Source organism: Maylandia zebra, linkage group LG17 (assembly GCF_041146795.1).
Source record: "Maylandia zebra isolate NMK-2024a linkage group LG17, Mzebra_GT3a, whole genome shotgun sequence".
NCBI lineage: Eukaryota > Metazoa > Chordata > Actinopteri > Cichliformes > Cichlidae > Maylandia > Maylandia zebra.
This window is the reverse complement of record NC_135183.1, coordinates 4,426,117-4,448,495: the sequence shown is the minus strand read 5'-3', so window position 1 is coordinate 4,448,495 and position 22,379 is coordinate 4,426,117. Positions and strand designations below refer to the sequence as shown.

At 39.7% G+C, this 22,379-nt stretch overlaps 1 protein-coding gene across 3 annotated transcripts; it reads right to left on the bottom strand.

Annotated features, from left to right (window-relative positions):
• Window positions 1-5,055: 5,055 nt before the first annotated feature.
• rbm17 (RNA binding motif protein 17) lies at window positions 5,056-22,348 on the bottom strand. Of its 3 annotated transcripts, none has more exons than XM_024805629.2 (13): window positions 22,241-22,348; window positions 21,688-21,835; window positions 20,060-20,176; window positions 18,887-19,053; window positions 18,531-18,643; window positions 18,217-18,267; window positions 16,782-16,917; window positions 16,472-16,623; window positions 14,051-14,095; window positions 9,661-9,737; window positions 9,354-9,452; window positions 9,203-9,275; window positions 5,056-5,354 (listed from the first exon to the last, which is right to left on the bottom strand). In XM_024805629.2, the coding sequence occupies exons 2-13, from the start codon at window positions 21,808-21,810 to the stop codon at window positions 5,251-5,253; spliced, it is 1,257 nt and encodes a 418-aa protein (XP_024661397.1). In that variant the 5' UTR covers window positions 21,811-21,835; window positions 22,241-22,348; the 3' UTR covers window positions 5,056-5,250. The 3 variants fall into 3 exon arrangements, with proteins under 3 accessions (XP_024661397.1, XP_024661398.1, XP_076732368.1); XM_024805630.2 differs by lacking the exon at window positions 22,241-22,348 and adding an exon at window positions 21,989-22,127; XM_076876253.1 differs by lacking the exon at window positions 22,241-22,348 and having other exon boundaries at window positions 21,688-21,857.
• Window positions 22,349-22,379: the final 31 nt, after the last annotated feature.

The following is a 22,379-nucleotide window of genomic DNA, read 5'->3' as shown; positions in this document are numbered from 1 at the left end:
TATTATCACACTCCTTCCACCAACTGTAACACTGGAGGGTTTTTGTTTTCTTTTTCTTTTTTTTGGTCACAGCCACATTAGTCCTAATTAAAGGGGCTGACAGTGCTTTTTCTTATTTTATGTCTTATTAAATATGTATACTGTTCTAACTATGGTCTGATTAGTGCTGATCTCATTTCTAAATAATAAGTAATTAAGTAAGGGATTACTTAAGTAGTTAAGTAATCCCTGTGATCTAAACAATATAAATGCTCCATATCTACAACCCATATTCTGAAAACATAGGGATGATGTAAAATGTGAATAAAAATGGAATACAATGATTTGCAAATCCCATAAACCTTCAAATTTTATTCACAACAGAACATAAATAAAGTTATTCGATTAAACTGTAGAGGTCCACAATTTTAAGAAAAATATTGTTGCACTTTGAACTGGTTTATATTTTCAATTTCATGATGCACCAAATAGTTTCAATAGGTGGAAGGTGTGGACTTCAGACGGGCCAGTTCAACACCCAGTCTTCTACTACCAAGTCATGCTGTTGTAACAGCCGTAGGGTGCAGTTTAGCATTGTGTGCAAATATGCAAAGCCTTTTCTGAAAAATATGCCATCTGTATGGGAGCATATGTTGCTCTAAAACCTGCATATACCTTTCAGCATTGATGGTTCCTTTCCAGTTGCGCAAGCTGCCAGTTGGTCAGGCAATGATGCATTGCCATACCTTCAAGAGAAGCAGGTTTTTGTACTGAGCACCAATAACAAGCCATTGTTATTGGTGTACTGAGCACCAATGACAATGCCTCCTCTCTGGCATCCATGTTTTCCAAATGTAAATTAAACCAGAGAAGAGTTTTACACTTTCCTCAGTCTATTTTAAATTAGCTTCATCCAAGAGAATATGCTGGCATCTGGATCGTATTTACATATGGGTTCTTCTTTGCATGATAGAGCATTAACCTGAATTCATGGATGGAACAGAAAACTATGTTCACAGACACTGATTTCTGTAAGTGAGGGCCCAAAGTTCACAAACATCCTCTATTAATTTATTCCTTCATTCGTCCCTTGTGCACAGATTTCTCCAGATTCTCAAAATCTTTTTATATTATATACTGTAGGTACTGAGATAATCAGTCTTCACATTTTTACATTGAGAATTATTACTCTGATTATTGTTTCACAATTTCCTTTTCTCTAAGGTGTTACAATAAAGTTTAACTTCCAAGGATTTCTGAATAAAGCATTTATAAAGTTTAGCAGTTAGATGTTAGCAGGAAATTAGCAAGTTAGTTCCCACCTAAAGATGACACACTATGTTCCGATTGAAGAATTTCTAAAAATTGTAAAATGCACAGCTCTGCTATAACTTTCTATCATATCATCATAAAGCAGAACTAAACTTCAGCCAGGAAAGCATCTGACATAATCCATCCACATCACAAGGTTAGTCGTTATATGTTGCCGCATGATTTTGATTACTTGATATGAAAAAGTCCTGATCCTAAGTAAGATCCTGAAATCTTCTGAAGTGCCCATGGGCTGCAGTGTACACCATGAGATTTTAAAGATTTCCTAATTTGCTGGTGTGCAAATAAAACGCTGAAGAGACCAAGAATGAGGCTGGTTGCTATCCAATTAAACAAGACACAAACATCCTAAAAAGATGACAACCTCAATTATTGCAATAGAAGCTTGGACCTGGAAACTGGGCTGATATGTCATCACCTAACAAGTGGATAAGCATAGAAGCCCCACCCACCTGCTGTTTATTAAATGTTTTGTTTGCATGAGCTAGCCAATCGGACGAAAGCTAGCTTAAAACATGAATTAAGGGGCGAATTAGCAGGGGAATAGCATATGGTAAAAATGGTCAGCAATAAAGAGTTGGAAATGAGCAAAAAAGTGTTGAGATAAGAAAACTGCTGATGACTGAGCAAAACCATAAATATATATATTTAAGACTGCTGTTGCTTCATATAATATGCAGGAACAGTGACAGTGATGCAGACTGTATTTTGTCTCAGGAGAGTAAACTGCTTGTCTGTCTTGGAATGAGCTCCCATAAAAATAGCTGTTAATCCAAATGGGGCTAAGGCTGTATAGGCATCTGGTAATTAAAGCATTATTTTGAAGGGAAACTCTTGATTAAGTCTTTTATTTGACTGACATCTTTCTACACACAAAGGGATTTCTGCTTTGTTATCAAGTTTTACACGGAGGACTAATCTCATCTTGAACTGATGAACAGAAGGACAAAGTGATTACAGTTAAACGTTTAAGAAAATAATCACAGTCTCGAAAGTAAACATGTAGTGTTGAGCTTTTTGAGGAGTCATACTGATAAAATTTACAGACATGTATTTAAAAGTAATGACTGGATCATTTGCAGTACTTCGCTTTGTGCATTCAATTTGCCCCTAAGTAAGCACTCAGTTGGGAGGAAAAAACTCCCTCTTTAATGTGAAGAACACACAGACAGAAAGGTGAGAGAGGACCAGGGAGACAAAGGAAATGAGCAACAATATAACAATAAACACTTAGCTTGTTGGTGTGTGTGTGTGTGTGTGTGTGTGTGTGTGGGAATGCATGGAATGAAGGGGAGGAGAGGTGATCAGTCCATCATTTGAGGTCACGGGAGCCTAACTAAGGGACATGTCTGTGAAGGTTCTCAGTCATCCAGGTCATCATAGTCAAAGCAGCTTGCAAAGAAAAGCGTCTGGACTTCTTGAAGTTGCTTGAAGACGTTTCACCTCTCATCCGAGAAGCTTCTTCAGTTCTAAGGTCAAATGGTGGGGAGTCCCAGATTTAAACCCAGTGGGAGTATCACTGTCACCCACAGAGGGACAAAAGGACCCCCTGATGATCCTCTAATCGCCTGAGCCAAGGTGTGAAAATGGGTGCGGGTCCCAATCAGCCAGGGTTTCGGGTGAGCTCATTGTGAAACCTGGCCCCACCTTATGAATTCACATGATAAGGTGGGGCCAGGTTTCACAATTGTGAACTGCGATTGTACTCTTTTTTTTTTGTATGTACAGTTTCGCATTTTCCTTGCAACATATAAAGAAACGAGGGTTGGCTCAGTATCTTTGGACAGTACTAACCTTTCTTTAATATTCCGAAATACAACTTGTGTGGAAAAAATGTAACAGCCACCTCACTAGGACATCATCACTACATCACTACAGGCTAAATGTATTACATTTCTGGATTATGCCATCAAACTGTGCCCCCTAACACACGGTGTAAGGTCAGGATTGTAATGACCTCTCTGCGGGCTATTCTGTAAAGCTATGGAAGTCACCTGGAACCAGTCTTCAATGAACAAACAATTTATTATGACATGATTTAGTTTAGTTTAAAAACTATTCAGAAACCTTGCTTAACTGTCTCTAATGTGAAAGACACATACCGGATTTTAACCTCCAAAGTCAAAGTAGATGTTCCCAGTATCTTTGAAGGCATGTCGTTAACAAGGGAATTAGTTGTAGTTCTGTGCTCACAGGCAGAGCTCAACATCTATGGCCAGGTCATAGATGTTGAGCTCTGCCTGTGAGCACAGAAGTCCCACTCAAGTGCTCTTGTGTTTGCAAGGGGCAGCCAATCAGACGAAAGCTGGCTTAAAGGGAGAAGAGTTCAAACTGTTTGATTCCTACAGTGGATGAACTGAGGGCTTCCATCAAGGCCCAATAGAAGATAAACAAGGAGAGTAGAGATCAAGAGAAAGATGACCCTTTGAAGTAAGAGCAGAGCAGTGGTCTTCAATTAGCATGCATTTGATATGCAAGTGGCTGTGGAAAATTCATTTTTGTCACCTTGTTGATTTAAAGATCAGAATCTGGAGTAATATCTTGGACACAAGTTGTCATCAGGATAACTACGAAAGCATAAACAGTTCTTTCGAATTATGCCACCAGCAGCCAACATGTAAATAGTAATGTACTTGGGGTAACTTCCTGACAAGTGCTGCACAACACTGTTGAAGATCAGCCTGAGAATGCTGCAGGAGGCGACCCGATAGTTGTTGGGGAGCATACCACACGTGGGATATGATTCACATGCAAGGCGCTTTACGTCATTTACACTGGAGTGGCTGACAGGAAAGAGACAACTTACAGCAAGTGGCCTATGGTGGAATCAAACTGAGGCCAGTGCAATAAATATTCAAGCTCAGTACATGGTGTGCGAGTGTGCGCTCCACTACGGGAACTACTGTGAGCAAACATCGTGGCCACCCCCCCTCAAGTTGCACTGTTGACACATTCGTTAGTTTCATAGACCAAACAGCACTCTGCTGTGCATGCTCAGGACACGCGCTCAACATCAAGCCCTGCTCCTGGCTTGCACTCTGACACAAACACACTGCACACGCTCAGTAAAACACTGAATAATCAACTTACAACATTTTGTTGTTTAATTTAATGCTCTCTTAGCTGGGCTTATTTCATAATCAAAATGATCAACAAGAGCAGTCGATCAAACATTTGATTTTATTCCTCAGCTTTTACCCATTAACTCCCATCACTTCAACCTTTGACCACTGCAACCCTAAATGAATGGAATGATTAAATCTTTTAAATGGGTCTCGCTTCTTGTTTCTGTTTCTCTGTCCAACCCGTTTCCCTGATCTGATTTAAACCTTCTCCAGTGGGATCCTTCCTGACGTTTTTCACGGGAACCTCCAGGGCCCTTCTGGCGCACTTACATAAGTTCTGAATGAGGCTGGGGTTGCGTTCACTGTCCCAGTCCCCTTCCTATAATCTGGCAAGGCTAAATCAAGACAGTATCTGCCTGGGGATGTGTTAACACTAGCGAGGAACCTGCGTTATGTCAGACAAACTTCAGACAAGGAAAGTAGGCTTCCTGGAGATACAACATATGATTGGAGTGGGTTTCTAGAGTTTAACCTCTCGTTATATTAGTGTTCATATTTTGACACTTAAGAACACAACGACAGTCAACATGAAGAATGAGCTTTGTTGTCTTAACTAATGAAGATCTAAAACCAGAAACAGAAAATTTTCTATGTAAAAATGACAAAACCATCAACTCAATGTTGTTTATATCCTTTATTCTTTTTACATAAAAGGTTTTTTGTTTTTTTAAACACAGGACAAACAAGCCAATATACTACAGACATGTATCACTACACAGACTGCTGTTCAGGAAATATAAAAAAGGTTTATGTACATGTGGGGAGATGATGTGAGCTCCTTGTGTGGTGGTTCTTGTAGTTTCCCAGGGTGAATTCAAACCTGCTCGCCGAGGTCCAAAACCCGAAACTTGTCTAGATTGTAGAAGCAGGCCTTGACAACTCGCCCACCGAAATATCGTCCGTTCAGATCCACAACAGCTGCAAAAGAGAGGAACAATTAATGTCAGAACCTGGGAAAACAAAGTAGAGTCATATGCAAAAAGAACAAAATCCACCACATTTTGGGACATTATGTTTCAGTCCACCTGACACTGGCAGGTTGCACCTTGCATCATCCAGGAACTCATTGATGCTTCCGAGCTAGGAGGAAATCCCCCAAGGACACCCATGATCTCATTAGGAGCATGTTGTGATATCAGTAATGCATACATGCATGCATGTGGGGCTTACCGAGTACCATTTTGAGTTGCTGCAATGAAATTTCAGCCCAATGGACCAACCTCCTTCATTTTCACATACAAATGTTGATCTTTTTCCATCTCCATGAAACAAACGTGGCATCTTTTCACTCCTAACATTTTACCCAGTCCACATCAGTATAGATACCCAACAACTCAGCTGCATGCTGTTTTGTTTTTTTAACAATATGGCTGTTAAAAAGTTGTACAGTTGAGGCTGCACCCTATTCTGATATTTACTGGGTAAGCATGTGGCCTTCAATTAAAAACACTGATCAAAACAGGCCCATCAAAGACATCAGAACACCGATGCTGTGGAGCATCTGGCACAAATCTGGAAACCTTGTGTTTCTTTGAAGCAGATCCCTACTAACATGAGAATGTTGTATCACTTACGCACAGGAAGAACAAAACACAACAAACTAAAACAAAGTCACTATTGTCTCAATATGTTTTATGGTAGATTTATTCTCTGTGACCTCCAAAGATCAGTTCATCTCTCCTTTGTAAAAAATAAATTATTACACTGTTTATGAAAAACAGCCGGCTCATGCTGGTAGTTCCCAGCAAACAACACTCAAGAAGAGAAAAAAAAGAAAACTTTTTGGCTCTCGTAGGTCTGCATTCTAGGAAAATAGGAAATTTTATGTCAGGGTCATTTCCCAGGACTGTCTCCTAAAGATGAACCACTGAGGTAATGATCCTTTAAAAAGGACGCGTCTTATCCGACTGTGTGAGAGAGGACAGGATTCAGCATTAGTCACTGAGGCATGTGTGTCCCAAGCATGATAATGGATCTTGAAGGACGCCGGAGATCACTTCAGTTGGTAGACAGCCATAAAGCGTGTGCATATGCACAAAACAACGTGTGTTATGACTACAGCAGCTAAGGGGAACATCTTGATTTGTATGGAAACAGATGGTTAGTGTACAATTGTGCATCTTTTCAAAGATGAATTCAGACCATTTTTTAAACGTGCTTTCTTCACAAGGGTTAGAGAGCAATTATTTTATGTTATGGGTGCAGATGATTTACAAAAGTTGTGCTGTTTTCTAAACGCAGGCGCACTCTGTTCATTTCAATGTGACTCGCACAATCTGCCAAGAGCTGTGGGTAATTTACTAACAGGACAAGCATATCAATATAAATCAGTTGTACATGTGTACGTTCAGTGTAGGCCTACAGTGGCAGTCATGAGCTCGTTAGAATGGAAACAGGCTTTAGTAATTGCTTCGATGTTGACAGTACCACCATAACGGTTCTACGCTGAGAAAGAGACAGAAAAACACCTATTGCCAAAGTGCATGCAGCTGAATTTGTGTAACCCATGACAAAAAAAAAAAAAAAAAAAAAAAAAAAAAAAAACAGTCATGTGTTAGAGGATCACGAGATCATGGTGAAAACCATGTGCACCTTTTATGACCCTGAAATCAAAATGCTTTAATTTCAGTGTAATAAAACTTTAAAAAAAAACTTAAGAGACATTTTTTCCTTAATAAAGATTTATTAACATAAATGCATCAGACCAACATCCATATCCAAGGCCTGAATATACTAAGGACAGGGTCCAAATTCAACATAGTCATCCTCCCTGTTCTTGCCATTCGTCAGCTGTTTCGCTTTGACCCTCCGTGCAGACTGTGAAATAGCCACAGAAGCCGCAGTTTACAGGAACCAGAAACCGAGAATTGAAGAATTGCAATAAGTTTTGCTGCCGCTGGCACTGCGTGACTCTTTTAGTTTCCAGGTCATTTCGGAGTTCACTAAACAAATTTAGAATTAGGTGGCTTTGTAATCCATCCATTTTTAACCACATCCTCATCTGAAATTAATAAGCGCACCCTTAACTTACTGCGATGTCTCCTCTACAAAGCAATAACCAATGTGAAAAAAAACTGTTATTAGATATACATCTTATGCATAGCAAAACTTAAATATTCCCCTCACTAAATTTTGTGCCCTGAGAAAGGAACTCCGAGTAACGCCTATGCAACAGGGCCAATTGCAAAAATCTGAGTTTCCACCTCTCATGTGCAATACTGTCACTGTGCTGTTTCGGTAAATGCCAAGCAGAAAGTGCTAAATGTCCAACAACAGATCTAAATTCATCATTATAAATCTTTACAACTTCTCAGAAAAATGACAAACTGTTCCTTTAACTATTGTCATTTACTATCTGTAATCTAATGAAGGTAATGAACAACTTTCTGTTTGAGGACAATGTGCAATCGCCAAACTCTGTAACCTTTCCATCACCTCATACTCACGTCAGCAGTGAAGAGAACCGACAGGATTATTTAGCTGGTTTCTATGTAGCCATTAAACCTTTCAAAGAATAGCCGGGAAAATTTAACTTCAAACTTATCTTCTTGGGTAGTATTGCATTCCTTCAAGCGTGAACACTACTGTGATGTACTGTTGTGTTGCCACTGCTTAAAAAACAAAACACAAAAAAAACCTAACAGCAACAACTCTGCATGTCTGATTAGTAGTGTTCTAGCAGAATACAGTATGTTTCAGTATTTGAGAGGCTTTAGCCGACCGTCTGACCTGGGAATCCTGTCACCCAAAACTGCTTCTTACTACTTTTGAGTCACTGTCACGCTCACCCTGTCTCAACACTGAAGACAGCATCAATCGCTTTAACGGGGAAGTTGGCGTTTGCTTTTTGTGCACATTCAAGATGAGCGATAAAAATCAGAGAGAGCGGTCAAGATCAGAACAGGGCTTAAAGGGAGCCATCAAAGGGTGTTTCACAACCGCGCTGTTTGGTCTGTTTAAATCAAATGTAGACAGATTGCAGTCAGATTGGCAACACGCTTGATGTCTCAATTGGTGGATTCAAGTCTTAGTTGCACATGATGACCAGAGGTGCACAAAGATGCAACCTTGGAGGGGAGATAAAAATCAGAAGAAAATCAGGTTTAACTGGGTTCCAGCATATTATTTACAGCTACCGTGACGGACACTAAATACAACAATCACCTCCGGCCTGTGAGTGCGAGAACATGCCCTCAGACTTCACTTTCCGGATGCTTCGTCATCACCTGCAGAAACGGATCACTTAGTGTGAGACTTTTAATTTGATTCTTTATGGCAGGTTTTAGTGTCGTTCTTTGAGAACCTGCCCTGCTTTCTGAGAGCTGTGATATAAGCGCGGTTCTGCCGGTGCCACAGGGAGACGCCTGGGTTGCTGGGTCACAAATGATGTAACACCGCAGGGAATGGGAGTCTCACCTTGTTTCCGATCTGGGCCAACTCATTTAGAATGGGACACATTTTCACCCACATTATTAGAGCAGTTATGCAATGATTCCTCCCCCCCAAAAAAAAGAGAAAGAAAAAGGAAAAGTGCGATGCTGTTACATGAAGTAATTTAGGAAACAGTCGCCTACATATGCAGACTGAAAACCATTGTTTAAATGAGAATGGAAATGTCTGAGGCAACCACTTTCATTATGAACAAGTGCACAGCGAGGAAGTTCCTCAAACTCCTGTGACGCTTGAAGGCAACATGGTCTGATGCCCGATATCTCATGAGTTGAGGCCTATTCCAGGGATGGCGCTTAAAAGAAGTGAATACTGACCTTTGATGGCCGACTCCACCCTCTCAAACTCCAGAAATATTCTGACGGCTTCATCATCTGGCACCTCTGCAATCTGACAGCGGAAAGAATCTTCACGCTTCTGTTTTGATGACTTTACGTAAATCGAGTTTTATAAATCACTTCATCTCACCTCAAAAATGACACATTTAACTACTTTGCCGTATTTCTCGCATTCCTCTTTCGTCTCTCCCTCCAAGTCCTCGTCCACCTCTCCTCGCCCCACCATGTTCTACGAAGGGAAACGACACATGTAACCAAGCTGCACGGGACATCAGACTAGTCATAATCTCATATTAAAACTGCAGTCTTTCCATCACCCCAGTGTTCTGTGTTGAAATAATAACATGTGCCACTTATAACCCACTGATCATTTTTCTAATGCTATAGTAGCCAAACCTAGAAAGGGGGAATTTAACAGCACACAGGGATACACGTACCCTCAGCAGGACCACCTTGGTCGGGTTTTTCAGGATCTCAGTGAGCGGGTTCGCGTCAGACTTCTTGGAGGAGTCAGCTGATTGGAAGAAAACAGAGGTGATCGTAATTTTTTCCTTATCATCAGAATATTTACAGGCAGCAGGTATGCTGGATGGAGCAACAGAAGGTGTCGGACGATAAGTGGATTTGTGCGGGACTGTTCAAAACTTGGGAGCTTGATTCAACACAGATGATAAATGAAACAATTCAGCAGTTTGTTTTGCGTCAGCTGGTCTGATATCTGCTTCGTCTGACATCCAGTTGGCTTTTACTGTGCTGCTGAGAAGCCACTCTGGGTCGTTCTGGGTCATTCAAGTAATAAAACTGTTACGATTTCTGGAAAGTGGCCAAGTTGCCAGTCTCACTCAAATACTGAAATGTATAAAACAAAACAGAGCTGAAGTTTTCCTGCTCATCTTTATATTTTTCCGTTTAGATATTAAGTTAAACAACTAAGAAAACAAACAAACAAACAAACAAAAAAGAAAAAAAATGCAATTTCCACACTATTTTTCCACATTTCGGAAATCTAAATGACGATCTGACAAAAGTATTGATATTACTAATTAATAATAATAAGGGGTAAAGGGTGTGCTTAAGCTGCTAGCACATTTGAGAATATGAGAGACTATCAGAGTAGCTATGTTCTTATTTGACAGTCATTTAACTGGACAATAAACAACGCTGATAACAGAGCTCAAGTTATTCAACAGCCATACAGATAAGGTAAACATGGATGGAGCGATATCCAATTGTGCCCTCTAGTGGTTAAACAGAAACACTGACATGTTTAATGCCAGGGAGGAGTCTACGGAAGCGTAGAGCTGCCACCCAGGCAAAAGAAAAATACAAGTGTATCACGTTATAACGTGAAAGGTTTATTGTTCTAACAAGATACTTTTCCTGTTTGTACAATATACTTTTCACGTTTGAACAACATAATATCACGTTCGTACAATATCAATATTATATTGTACGAACGTGATAATTATGTATATTGTAATAACGTGATATTATGTTGTTCAAACGTGAAAAGTATATTGTTAGAACAATAAACCTTTCACGTTATAACGTGACACACTTGTATTTTTCTTTTGCTCTACGCTTCCGTAGGAGTAGGCCTCTTATTACAAATCGGCTATTTCATTTTTAATCTATGCTTGCTCATATATATATATATATATATATATATATAAATAAAAGCAATAAATTGCAAAAAAAACAACAACAAAACAAACAAACAAAAAAAACCCTCATGTATACGAATTGATGTTAATTGGGGGTTTTTTTGTTAATTTGTCAGAATTTTCCATAAATGCTCCAATTTTTAAAAAAAGAAAAAAAGGCGGGAATTTTAAGGCAATTATGTGAATGCGCAGGCTTTACTGGGTTAAGTCATAATGGAATACATTGCAGATTTGACTTGTCATAAATGATTGTCCAGGGGTTAGGAGAACAGGTCAAAGAGCGAAAACTGCACAGAAGCCAAACATTTGATGAAAAGCTGTTGAGAGGGGAAAATAAGGGAGACTTGAAGCTTGTTCGCATTGGCAGCAAAGAGCATGCTGTACAGGCAAAACTCTGCACCCTGCTATAAGAAGCACAGACCAAATTCAAAGCAGGAAAGACTTGACCTCCTAAGACTTGAACCCTTCCACGGCATGCATTTTAATTTCTCTTTGATATTTGGGCATATTGGGGCCCAATGAACGTAAAAACAAAGAATTACCAGATCTTTTTTTACCAGATTTTTGTCTTTAAGAAAAATAAGAGCCACATATGAGGATATTCGTTTAAAATTTTGATAGAACAGTAGCAGTATAATGTCCTTGTAAGTGGATATCAGGCCCTTGTAGAGCAAAATTGAGTATTTTGGTCTAAATAACCCAAAAAGTGATGTCCACATATGTGGACGCCAGGTCCTAGGAGGTTAAAATTAATTTTCATATTGAGGCCGGGTTGCAGCTTCAGCCTGGGCGGCATCACAGCATTGTAGCACAGCAGAGCATTTGTGTTGCAGATTGCAGTACATACCAAGACTACAGTATTGTTTGATCGAATCGCATTTACAAAAGTTACAAAAAGGTGATCGAGGCCAAATTGATAAATAGAAGATAATTAGGGGACTCATAGTACGTTTATAAACAGCATGATGTATTGCCATGCATATATGATTTTTAAGTCAACCAGCTGTGGAATCTACTACAACACTTAGTATCCAGACAGTGTCTACCGCAGATTACGTGAATAATGAAAAACTGGTATGGAAGACGATATAGTAAAAGAGGATTTTATAACTTAATTTTTTATGACATTGGCTTATTTACATTAGCCTTATGGTTTACCTACAGTAGCACCTGGCAAAAATAACAAGCTGGAAAGAAAGTGCTTTAGTAGGCTGGAGGAATTCACATGGCTTGAAAGCCCTTAGCATAAAAGTACAATTATACAGTTATTTATCCAACATTAAAGTTTTGATATAGACCCTAAATACAGTAAACAAATGCAGGCCATTTAAACTTGACTTCAGATGTACATGGAAATATGAATATTCAAGATATGATAAATTAGATACTAATGTCATTAAATTAAAATAATAAGATCCTTCTGAAGGTGTTACAGGTGCACAAACTCAATCACTTTTTGCCCACTGGTAGGTGTCTGCCAGGCAACATAATAATATTCCCATTATCTGATACAGACAAGAAGCTTCAGGGGACTAAGATATGAGCCAAGTTTGGGTTACTCAACTCCTGATTATCAGATCGAGTTTGTAAGCAAACAAACAGACAGAGATTTGGTGTTATATACTGTTGATGCTGTATCGAGGTTGTCATATTATAGTGCACTGCATAATGACGCCACCAGAGGGCAGTCTCTACATGTGAAACACTGAGTGGAGCTAAGTAAGCTGTGAACAGGGTCATAGACAGAGTGCAAACAAAACTCCTGCTGATAAAAGTGAGCCAGACAAAATGGATACAGCTGTGTGCAGTAGGGCTGCACGATTTTGCATATAATGAGAATCACGATTTTTTTTGCTTAGAATTGAGATCACGATTCTCTCATGATTTTCTTTTCCAATATAAATATTTATTGCATTTATTAAGTGCACATCAACTTCGTAACAGTTGAGACTGAACATAAAAACCATAAATGTCTCACATTTTGTCTTTGCCGCAAAATGTTGTACTGCTTGTAATTCCGTCTCCACCGTTGCTCGACACTGTGTGTATACAGCAGGTAGTGCAACATTTGAAAAATAGTTGCGGGACGGCACAGTGTAGCGTTTGTCTAGGGTTTGTCTAAATCCCTTGTTTTGCTCAGTGTTGATGGGAACCATATATTTAGCCAGGTGATAAGTGATAGCCTCCGTAATTTCTTTGTGCCTGCGGGAATTCGACGGGTATGGGGAAGCGTATAAGGTTCCCGTTATTGATGTTTGGGTGGTTGACCGGGACGGATTTTCTCCTGTCACTTTCTTGGCCTTTACAGCTTCATCATCTCTCACGTTCTCTCCGTTGTTTTTTTCCCTGCCTGCTGGCTTCTGTATCACGTGGTATAAGGCTCCGCCCTTGTCATTTGTTTTCATGCAGATTATGTCCCGGATCAAAATGCGGTCATCTTTTTTTTTTTCTTTTTTTAATCGTTGTCATTTGGAAATGAGATCGCACATATGTATGAAATGAGATCGCGATTTTCTAACAATTAATTGTGCAGCCCTAGTGTGCAGTATTACCCTTGAGAACAGATACACACTTTATCTCCATTTAGCACACTTTTAGCTACTGCCTGGTGTCAAATGTGGCAACAAACTCACATCAATAAGCTATGGAAGAATGTAGGTGTCCCAAAGTGCAAATTTCCTAATTAAACAGAAATTTAACCATTAAACTAATCATCTACTCTTGAAGTAAGAGAACACCAACTTAATATGATCAATGTTAGCAGTGGAAGCACTAGCAGCCTTCTTTCTTTGTAGGTCAAAGTCCACACGTCTATATTAAATGTGGTTATGCAAGGTTCCAATAAAGTAAGTTAGCTTTGAAATAATCCTCATCTACTTTACAAGCTTATAATACCCCCAGTTACCATATGTGATAAGTCAGGAAGGTACGAAGGTATCAATAACTGGATGTGTCCAAGCTGACAGCTGTTTTAACACAAATATGCTGCGTAGAGAACATGGATGCAGAGATTCATGCTAATACAATGAATCTGTGACACGTGCATAGAGTAACTGTGTGACAGTATGCATGTATATAAAAGTCATGCAAACACAAACTTTAAAGATGATCCGTGTGGCACATTCTGCAATATGAAAGGGAGAAAATGGGAGTGGAGGCCAACCTGCAGAGCCTGAAGTCTCAGTGGCACCTGATTGGCTGGAGCCTGCTGCTCTCACACACACACACACACACACACACACACACACACACACACACACACACACACACACACACACACACACACACACACACACACACACACACACACACACACACACACACACACAAAAAATGAAAAGACATGCATGTAAAGGTCACTGTAAAACATCTAACTGATATTGAAATGGAATCTTGCTGTGGTCACACCCAAAACAAAAGTATGTGAAAACAGTGGACGGCTAAATAATCCACATGCTCACACAGACCAGGACAGGCTTGAGACAATAAAAGCAGCTTTTGATGCAGCTGACAGATACAGAAAATCACGTTAAAGCAGACAGGGTGAAAAGGAACACAGAAAGGCGGGGTGGGGCATAAACATCAGAACACGAGCGGTAGGGCTGGGCGATGTGGATCTTGAGGGGTAGGCTGAGAGTAACGTGCTACTGGAGCACAATGTGAAGAAATAAAAAAATAAAACAAAATTTAAAATCCAGTTGAGCTAACCTAGTTTAAAGGGGTCATAAAAGAGTATTTTATAAACAGAAGCCAATAAACCAAAACTGTAAAATTGATGGAGACCTATATATTTATTTATTTATTTTAAATTATATGGCGCCAAATCACATCAACAGTCACTTCAAGCAGCTTGATATTGTAAGGCAGTGATACTCAAGGTTTGGCTGGGGACCCCGAGTGGGCTATGAAGGTACTGCAGGTGGCCCACAGCAATCACAGAAATTCAGTTTGACGTTATAAACATTTACAGTTACATATTTATATAAAATGATTCATTTCTATAAAAAGGGAATTAAAACTGGTAATAGGAAGTGATTAGTTTGTGATATTACTCACTACTCTGACTATTTAGGGCAGAGTAGTGAGTAATGTTGCTCTTGCACTGGAACTTGGGGCCCAGTGGTAGGTGGGTCACACAGTGGCTCAGCACTTAGCATATGACTACAATACGTTTTAGCCATTTAGAGCAAAAAAGCCTGTGTTGCTTATGGTTTTGTTTGGTTTTTTTAAACCGAATTTTTAGGAAATGAATTGCTTTCTCTTGTAACTTGACTTTTCTTTTAAGATTTGGCCCATGGCATTTTCTGGTATTTAAGTGGGCCGCAACCCTCTTGAATTAAATGACTTTTGTAAGGAAAAGACCCGACAATAACACAGAGAAAACCCAAAAATCAGATGACCCCCTATTAGTAAGCACTTGGTGACAATGGGAAGGAAAAATTCCCCTTTTAACAGGAAGAAACCTCTGGCATAACCAGGCTCAGGGTGGGGCAGCCATCTGCCGTGACCCCACAGCCACACCAGGCACACATGTGCCTGTCGTAAATGCTGTTAGGAGTCTTACAAGCGCCTAACTGGCACGGTTGGATGGCACAAAGCTACAAGCACGAAGCCAAAGCTTTGGGTCCGACCTCTGGCTTTTCACTCCTGCATGTTTAGGGTTGAGACCCACACGCTGCATGCTTCAGGTAACACTGTCATTATAATATACAGAGGTACAGTGAACTTAACATTGAGTAATGGAGGGAGAAGAATCCTTACTAGACACGTAAGGATGATTATTACAAGCAGCAGAAATCATTTTACAGTGAGCTGATGGGTTTGCAGTATTTCAGGGTTTTAGTTCTGTTTTTACTCAGAGATTGGTCCATCATGGGAACATTAACACACACACACACACAAAACCCAACTAAACTGTAATGTGCCTATTTACACAAGTGGCACAGAAACTTTATTAACACAGATACAGTCATGACCTGACTGCAAATGATGATTTGTGTTTTCCTACAAGGTCTTTTTGTACGTGACAATTTTACCCACGCTTAGTGAGTTCAAGTGTAAACTGACTCACTAAGTCAACTCTTGAAGCATCATGAAAGAAAACATTAGCTTATTGCTTTGCTTTCTAACCAGCTTCATTTCTTAACGAGGCTTTTAGAGTGAAACATTTGCAGGAATTTGTATAAAAACCTAAACTGACAGTCTGACACATGATTACAAATTAATATACATTTCTTAATTTGTATATTTAATTAAGACGTAATGCCGTTTTTAACAAATGGCAGTCTTATGTTTAAAATAATGACAGTAGTTCAGCTAAGTGCAGTTTAGTTTTGGTTTTCACTGTGAGAGTGAGCATAGAATTCAAAGTAATGAGAGAGTGGGGGCAGGGGAGAGAGCCGTAAACATCTATATGACTGCACAAACATTTATGTGACACAATGATCAAATTATAACTCGATCAACCAACTTCTCTGATCTAACCTGCTAATGTACCGTTTAAAAACAAATACAAAGGCATCGCCCAGCCCTAAGCTAAAGATGGAAAGGACAAAAAAAAAAAAAGCACAAAGGTCGCTCTTACGTTTTTCTGCTGCGTCACCTATGATGATCTTTCCACCTCTCTTGCTGGTCTTTTCCACGGACAGTGCCGTGCTGAGGCCTTGCTCGTGCTTCCCGAGGCCCTGGCCTTCTTTGAAGCCATATTTCTGCATAATCTTATGGGCCACTGTGCCTCTGCAGGAGAAGGAGAATTAATGAAACATTCAGCTATACAGTACATATAAACATGATATACAACTGATTAACTGTAGTACTTAACTTGAAGTACTTTTTATTCAAGCAGAAATAAATGAACTATATAAATCTACTTGTTGTGTAATATAAGCACCCACCCCATGTTAGCAAGGAAGGAGCTGGTCGGTCCGGGTGGTGAGCGGGGCCGGTCTGAGTCTTCATACATAGGTGGAGGGATGGCCGCCTTTGAGCCTCTGGCAGGACGGCCCTCATCTTCATAGGAAAATGAAGAGCCTGAGATCACACACACAAACAGAAAATGGCTGATGATTTATAATGCAGTAACAAAGGGCTCAACTGCAATGTCAACATGCATTCAAAGTAAACTTTAGGCATATAAAGGTGACCTATTATGGTCATTTGAAGCGCCACATCTTTATTTGGAGCTGCATGATTCACAGTTAGATGGGGGTTGGTAAATACAGCTATATTCATCCTGTCTGAAACCATGTTTTAGTTCCTCTTCCTTTAACTTTAACACCACCATCATTCCATTTCCTCGACAGGCCGCCCTGTAGTAACCTGAGACAAACATACACGATATTGCCAAAGGCATTCACTTAACAACCGCTGACCCCGCTCTCTGATTTTACATGACCTGCTGCTTCACGTCTGAGTTGTTGTCATTTTCAATCGTTTCTACTTGGTTATAATACTACTAACAGATGACTATGGAAGATTTAGCAGTGAAGAAATTTCATGACTAGACTTGTTGCTATCCTATCACAGTACCACACTGGAATTCACTAAGCTCCTGAGAGCAATCCATTCACCCACAAACATTTGTAGAAGCAGTCTGAATGCCTGCATGCTTGATTTTATCCACTTTGGCCGTGAGTGAGTGGGTGAGGAAGCACTTTTGGAATTACAGTATATGATATCCACTCTTACTGCCATTATATGGTTCTAGGAGCAGAAAGAAATGAGCATTCAGAAGTCTGAAAGCTAAATTTTTGTACTGTGTTAAAGTTAAAACAACTTAAAATGCAGTGTGGCAGTACACACTGGCTGCCTTGTGTCCCGTTCTCTGTCGAGATGATCCCACACTGCTTCAATAAGGTTGAGGTTTAGGCTTTGAGGAGGCCAATTCATGAGTGATAGTGTTCCAGCATATCCAGGTGTGCCTTTATCTATCCAGTAAAAACATACCTTTATCTACCAATGCGTGTAAACACACTATTAATGTGTGCTATCATGCTGAAAAACAAAGCCACTCCCAATCAGATACTTCTCAGATGGTATTGCACGGTGGAGCAAAGCTCAAACCTGACAATCCTGACTTTACCAGCCCATCGGTTTTCACAAGATCCCAAAATCTGTGTGTCACGTTCTGTGTCCATGACACAGAAAGAAAATTCAGATATATTTTAAATGAAATTCTACTAAAAATATTCAAGCTCATAAGCCCCATTTTTCCTAAAAATCCTAACCCTGCAGGAGAAAAAAACCCTACAGTTTCTCTTCATTATTCTGCAGTGAGCCAGTTGTATGCTGCTACTAAGATAAATATCCCCTCAGACTTATCAGACTTACCATCTCTGTCCACAAGGGAAGATGGAGGGGCAATGGCTGCTCCACCCATGCCTGAAACAGAGACAAAAACAGATCAAACAATCAGGCAAGTGGGTTTTACTTTTTGTTTTACTTTCAAAATAACTTCAGTGATCAATTTATGATAAGAAAACAAAGACAAGTAATCTCTGGGAGGGGCACAAACCATCTAGGGTGTCAACTGATTTGAAATCACGAGACGCTAAATGTCTAAACAATGTGGATAAGGATCAGATCACAGATTATTTTACTTGCAAATCAGAGTCAAAACATCATTCAGTGTTTCAAGAACTCACTTCTTTTCCTCCTCTCCTTTTCGTACTCCTCCTCCTCATCCGAGTCTTCCTCTGCTGCCGGGAAACGAGAGAAACCACTGGGAGCTCCACTTTCGTGTCTGTCTTTCCTTTTCCTGCAGACACAACGCCCACATTCAGGATTTAGTTGTCTGCTTCATTCAGTTCATTTCTAAATCAAAGTAAAGATCCTCCAAATTCCTGAAAACTAATAAATAAAAATCTATTTTAATCATTTTAAATGTGGAAGAATAGAAAGCTTCAAGTATTTTATTTCATCTAGTTTGTCAATCTTTAGCTTGTATAATACATCGCCTACTGAGGAGAATTTAAAACAAAAGAAAAGAAAACAGCCATACTTTTCCCTCTCTTCAATTTCCTTCTGCCGCTCCTGCTCCCTCTGTCGCTGCCGTTCTTCTCTGTGACGCTTCACCACCTTCTCGTAGTCATTGGGGAACATGGGGTCATACTCGTCTGCTAAGGGGATCAGCACATCACTAGCAGAGAAGGCACTGGGGACTGCATCCTAAAGCAAGAACCAGCAACATATGAGTGAGATAAATGAGTTCCTTTACAATTTTTACACTGGACACTGTTATATTCTCCCTCTGCATCTTTGGCAAAGATCCAACTGAATTAAATTTAAAAAAAAAAAAATTAAAAACAGCAAAATACAGACAACATGAAAGAACTGGTTGACAACATTACGCTATAGAATACTATATGTAATACTAAAGATAAAGCTGGATTTATGGCACACGAGGGGTGGATGAACGCAGGGGAAATGTGGTTTTTATACATGTTTACGCATATTAGACTGGTGATGTGATTCTTCAATTATCTTTATACCTGCAAAGCAAAGAGCAGTTGTTTTTAACTAAAGAAATAAAACTTATTTCATTCCACCTTGCTCATCTCTACTGCAGCGCTGCCTCACTGTCACCCAGAAAGGAGCGACTGCAGCTCCACATACACTCATCACTGAACCATGACAACAGCCGTGTAAATCTGTTTCTTCCTGTCTCATGTAGAAACTGAGAATAAGCTTGAATTTAGTATCTGACCAGTGTCCAATAAAGAAGCAGTGGCTGCTGCTTATCAAACAAATCAGCAGATTTATTTTAAAAACAGCATTCAGTCTCGACTTGATTTGGAAACAGTTTTATTTGTAGTTCAGCAAATCTCATCATATCCGAGGAAGCATTGACTAAAAGAATCCTTGTAAAGCTTTCCAAAGGTTGCTGGTGTTACTCTACAAATATGCAACCTGTCTCAAAGTGAGCCTTTGCTTTTAACATTCAGCCTGCAAGCCACGATCAGAGAGAATGTGAACACACAGCAACGTCAGACACGATCACCACCAGCTTTGTCGTTATAAAAGACCGGGTCTAACAGATATTTAAGACTCAAGTAATGCTGCACAAACAGCATAATTTGTCCAGGTGTTTTTCAATATTTCCATACTGACCAACCCAGTAACAGTTTAACACTGGTCTTGAGTACCCATCCATAACAAACACTGTGAGCCGTACCTTGAGGCCAGCCGCAACATGTGGAGGAGCGTCTGTGATCTGTCGCTCATCACTGGAACTTCCTCTCTTAAGATCAATGACAGGCGCCAAGACGGTGGTCTGCTTCATCCGCTGGGTCTACAGAAAAGAAAAAAAACAACAACAAAAAAAAAAAAAACAGCATAAACAAAACAACCAATTAACCTTGTTCTTCTTCTGATCAGTGACTGTAGAAATACATCAAACAGAAAACCATTTGCTCCACACTGGCATGACAGACAGTTGCTGCGGATATGTTGGCTGCACATCCCAAACATGCTCTACTGAATTGTAATCTGGTGACTGCAGAGACCATTCGAGCACAGGGATCTCATTATCACATTCAAGACACCAGTCTGGGATTATCTGAGCTTTGTGACATGGGATGCTATCTGCAGGAAGCAGCCATCAGAACATGGGCACACAGTGGTCATGATTGGATGGACATGGTCAGCAACAATACTCAGAAAGGAAGTAGCATTAAAAAGAAAAAAACCTCAGGCTGTATAAACAAGCCCAAATTATGGCAAGAAAACTGCTGTATATAGACAAGTTCATTCAGAGATGCTTTTCGGCATACTCATTTGTGGTTTACTCATAGGGGTTATTTTGTAACTCAAATAACCACTATGTCGCCCAGGGCTGCAATGATTCATCAAGTAAATCAAATATTTCAATTTAAAAAAAAGTTTTTAAACACAAATCTTTTGCTTTGATGCTTCGTTTAACATACGACTCTGTAGCGTGCCATTATCACCATGGAAATGCAAGCATTTCACCCACATTTACATGTAAAAACAAACCTACAATAGAAACTTATTTAGGAGCAGCATGTAAATAATAGGTTTGACCAAATTAAGTCCACACAGCCGCCAGTTTTCAACAAAAGCACTGATAACACAACGGCAAGAGTGATGATGACGCTGGTTTAAGATGGAGCCATATTCTTTTTACACATACACAGATTGCAAAGAGCAAAAAGGAAGAGCCGTTACCGAGACGGTAAGCTCAGGCTGAGTGAAAGAAAACTTGTTTCAGGTGTCCAAAACATCAGCGTGCTTCCTGTGATCAACATTAAAACCTTTACTGGGAAAAAGTGAGTGGGAGTCCTTCATCAAAGCACCTGATCAACAAACTCCAAAGTGATGAAAAGTGAGCTTCGTAGCTGCTCCATCCACGGCCATTTGTTTATTTTTTTTTTTAAAAAGTCCTGTAAAGCTGCAGAAGTTTTATTAAAATCTGCAGAACTATTAACTTAGTCTGATACTGTGTTTAAATCATACAGCTTAATGAAGGCTGACGGCAACCGCTCAGTTTTACATAGAAGGGAAGAATGAGGCAAGACTGGGATGTACTAGACCAGATTTAATTCAAAACATTCATAACATTTTTCAGACCAAATGTAAAATAATATAAAATATTTTGTTAATTAAATTACATTAATATTTAACAATATAAAAAAAGAGCTTTTTTCACAAGCTAATAAAAATGTACACATGTACACACATAAGCACTAGTATCATCATTTCTGACCATCTTATAAACAAAAGTGTACGTTAAGCTTGATTGAATGACAGCCCACTATAATACATGTGTAGTACTGCACGCACCTTGGCCTGTGTCAGAGCCGCCTTCTTCACCTTCAGCTGGGACTGTAGCAGCTTGAAGTTCTTGGACCAGCCTTCGGTCTTAGTGTCACTGGCACCCACACCGAGGTCATCATAGAGCGACATTGCTGTCCGTCAGTGCTCCTGTTGCCTTCGGACACACAAACACGTTTCACTTCTCAATATTTATCGAGCCTACGGTATCATCATTCAGCCCTTCACTGCTTGGAAAAGCAAAAAATTAAAAAAAAAAATTAAATCGGTTATAACGTGCAACAGCTAAATCACAAATCTCCGCTATAACCTTTTGTGATTCCGTCGTTTGATACTGAAGCAAATTTCCCAGGAGAAACTGGGAAACGTTAGCTAGCTAACGAAAGCTAAGGCTAGTGTTGCTAATGTCTGCTCCTTATGAAATGTGTCAAGAAAAGACCCAACATTCGTTCCACTGTCTCTATACCTACCACTATTAAATAGAATTTAAAATTAATTACAAGTCAGTTCATATTAATCTACTTTTTTTCTTTAAAAAGGCTAACCAGCACATTTGATATACCTCCTCACTGCTCGTAACGGAAGCCGGAGCGCAAAAACAAAAACCAAGAGCCAACATTTGCCGGGATTTTACGGTCTTGCGCCATCTGGCGCCCGGATGACTCATTTGAAACCAGAAATTTCTGCAGAAATATGCCCTG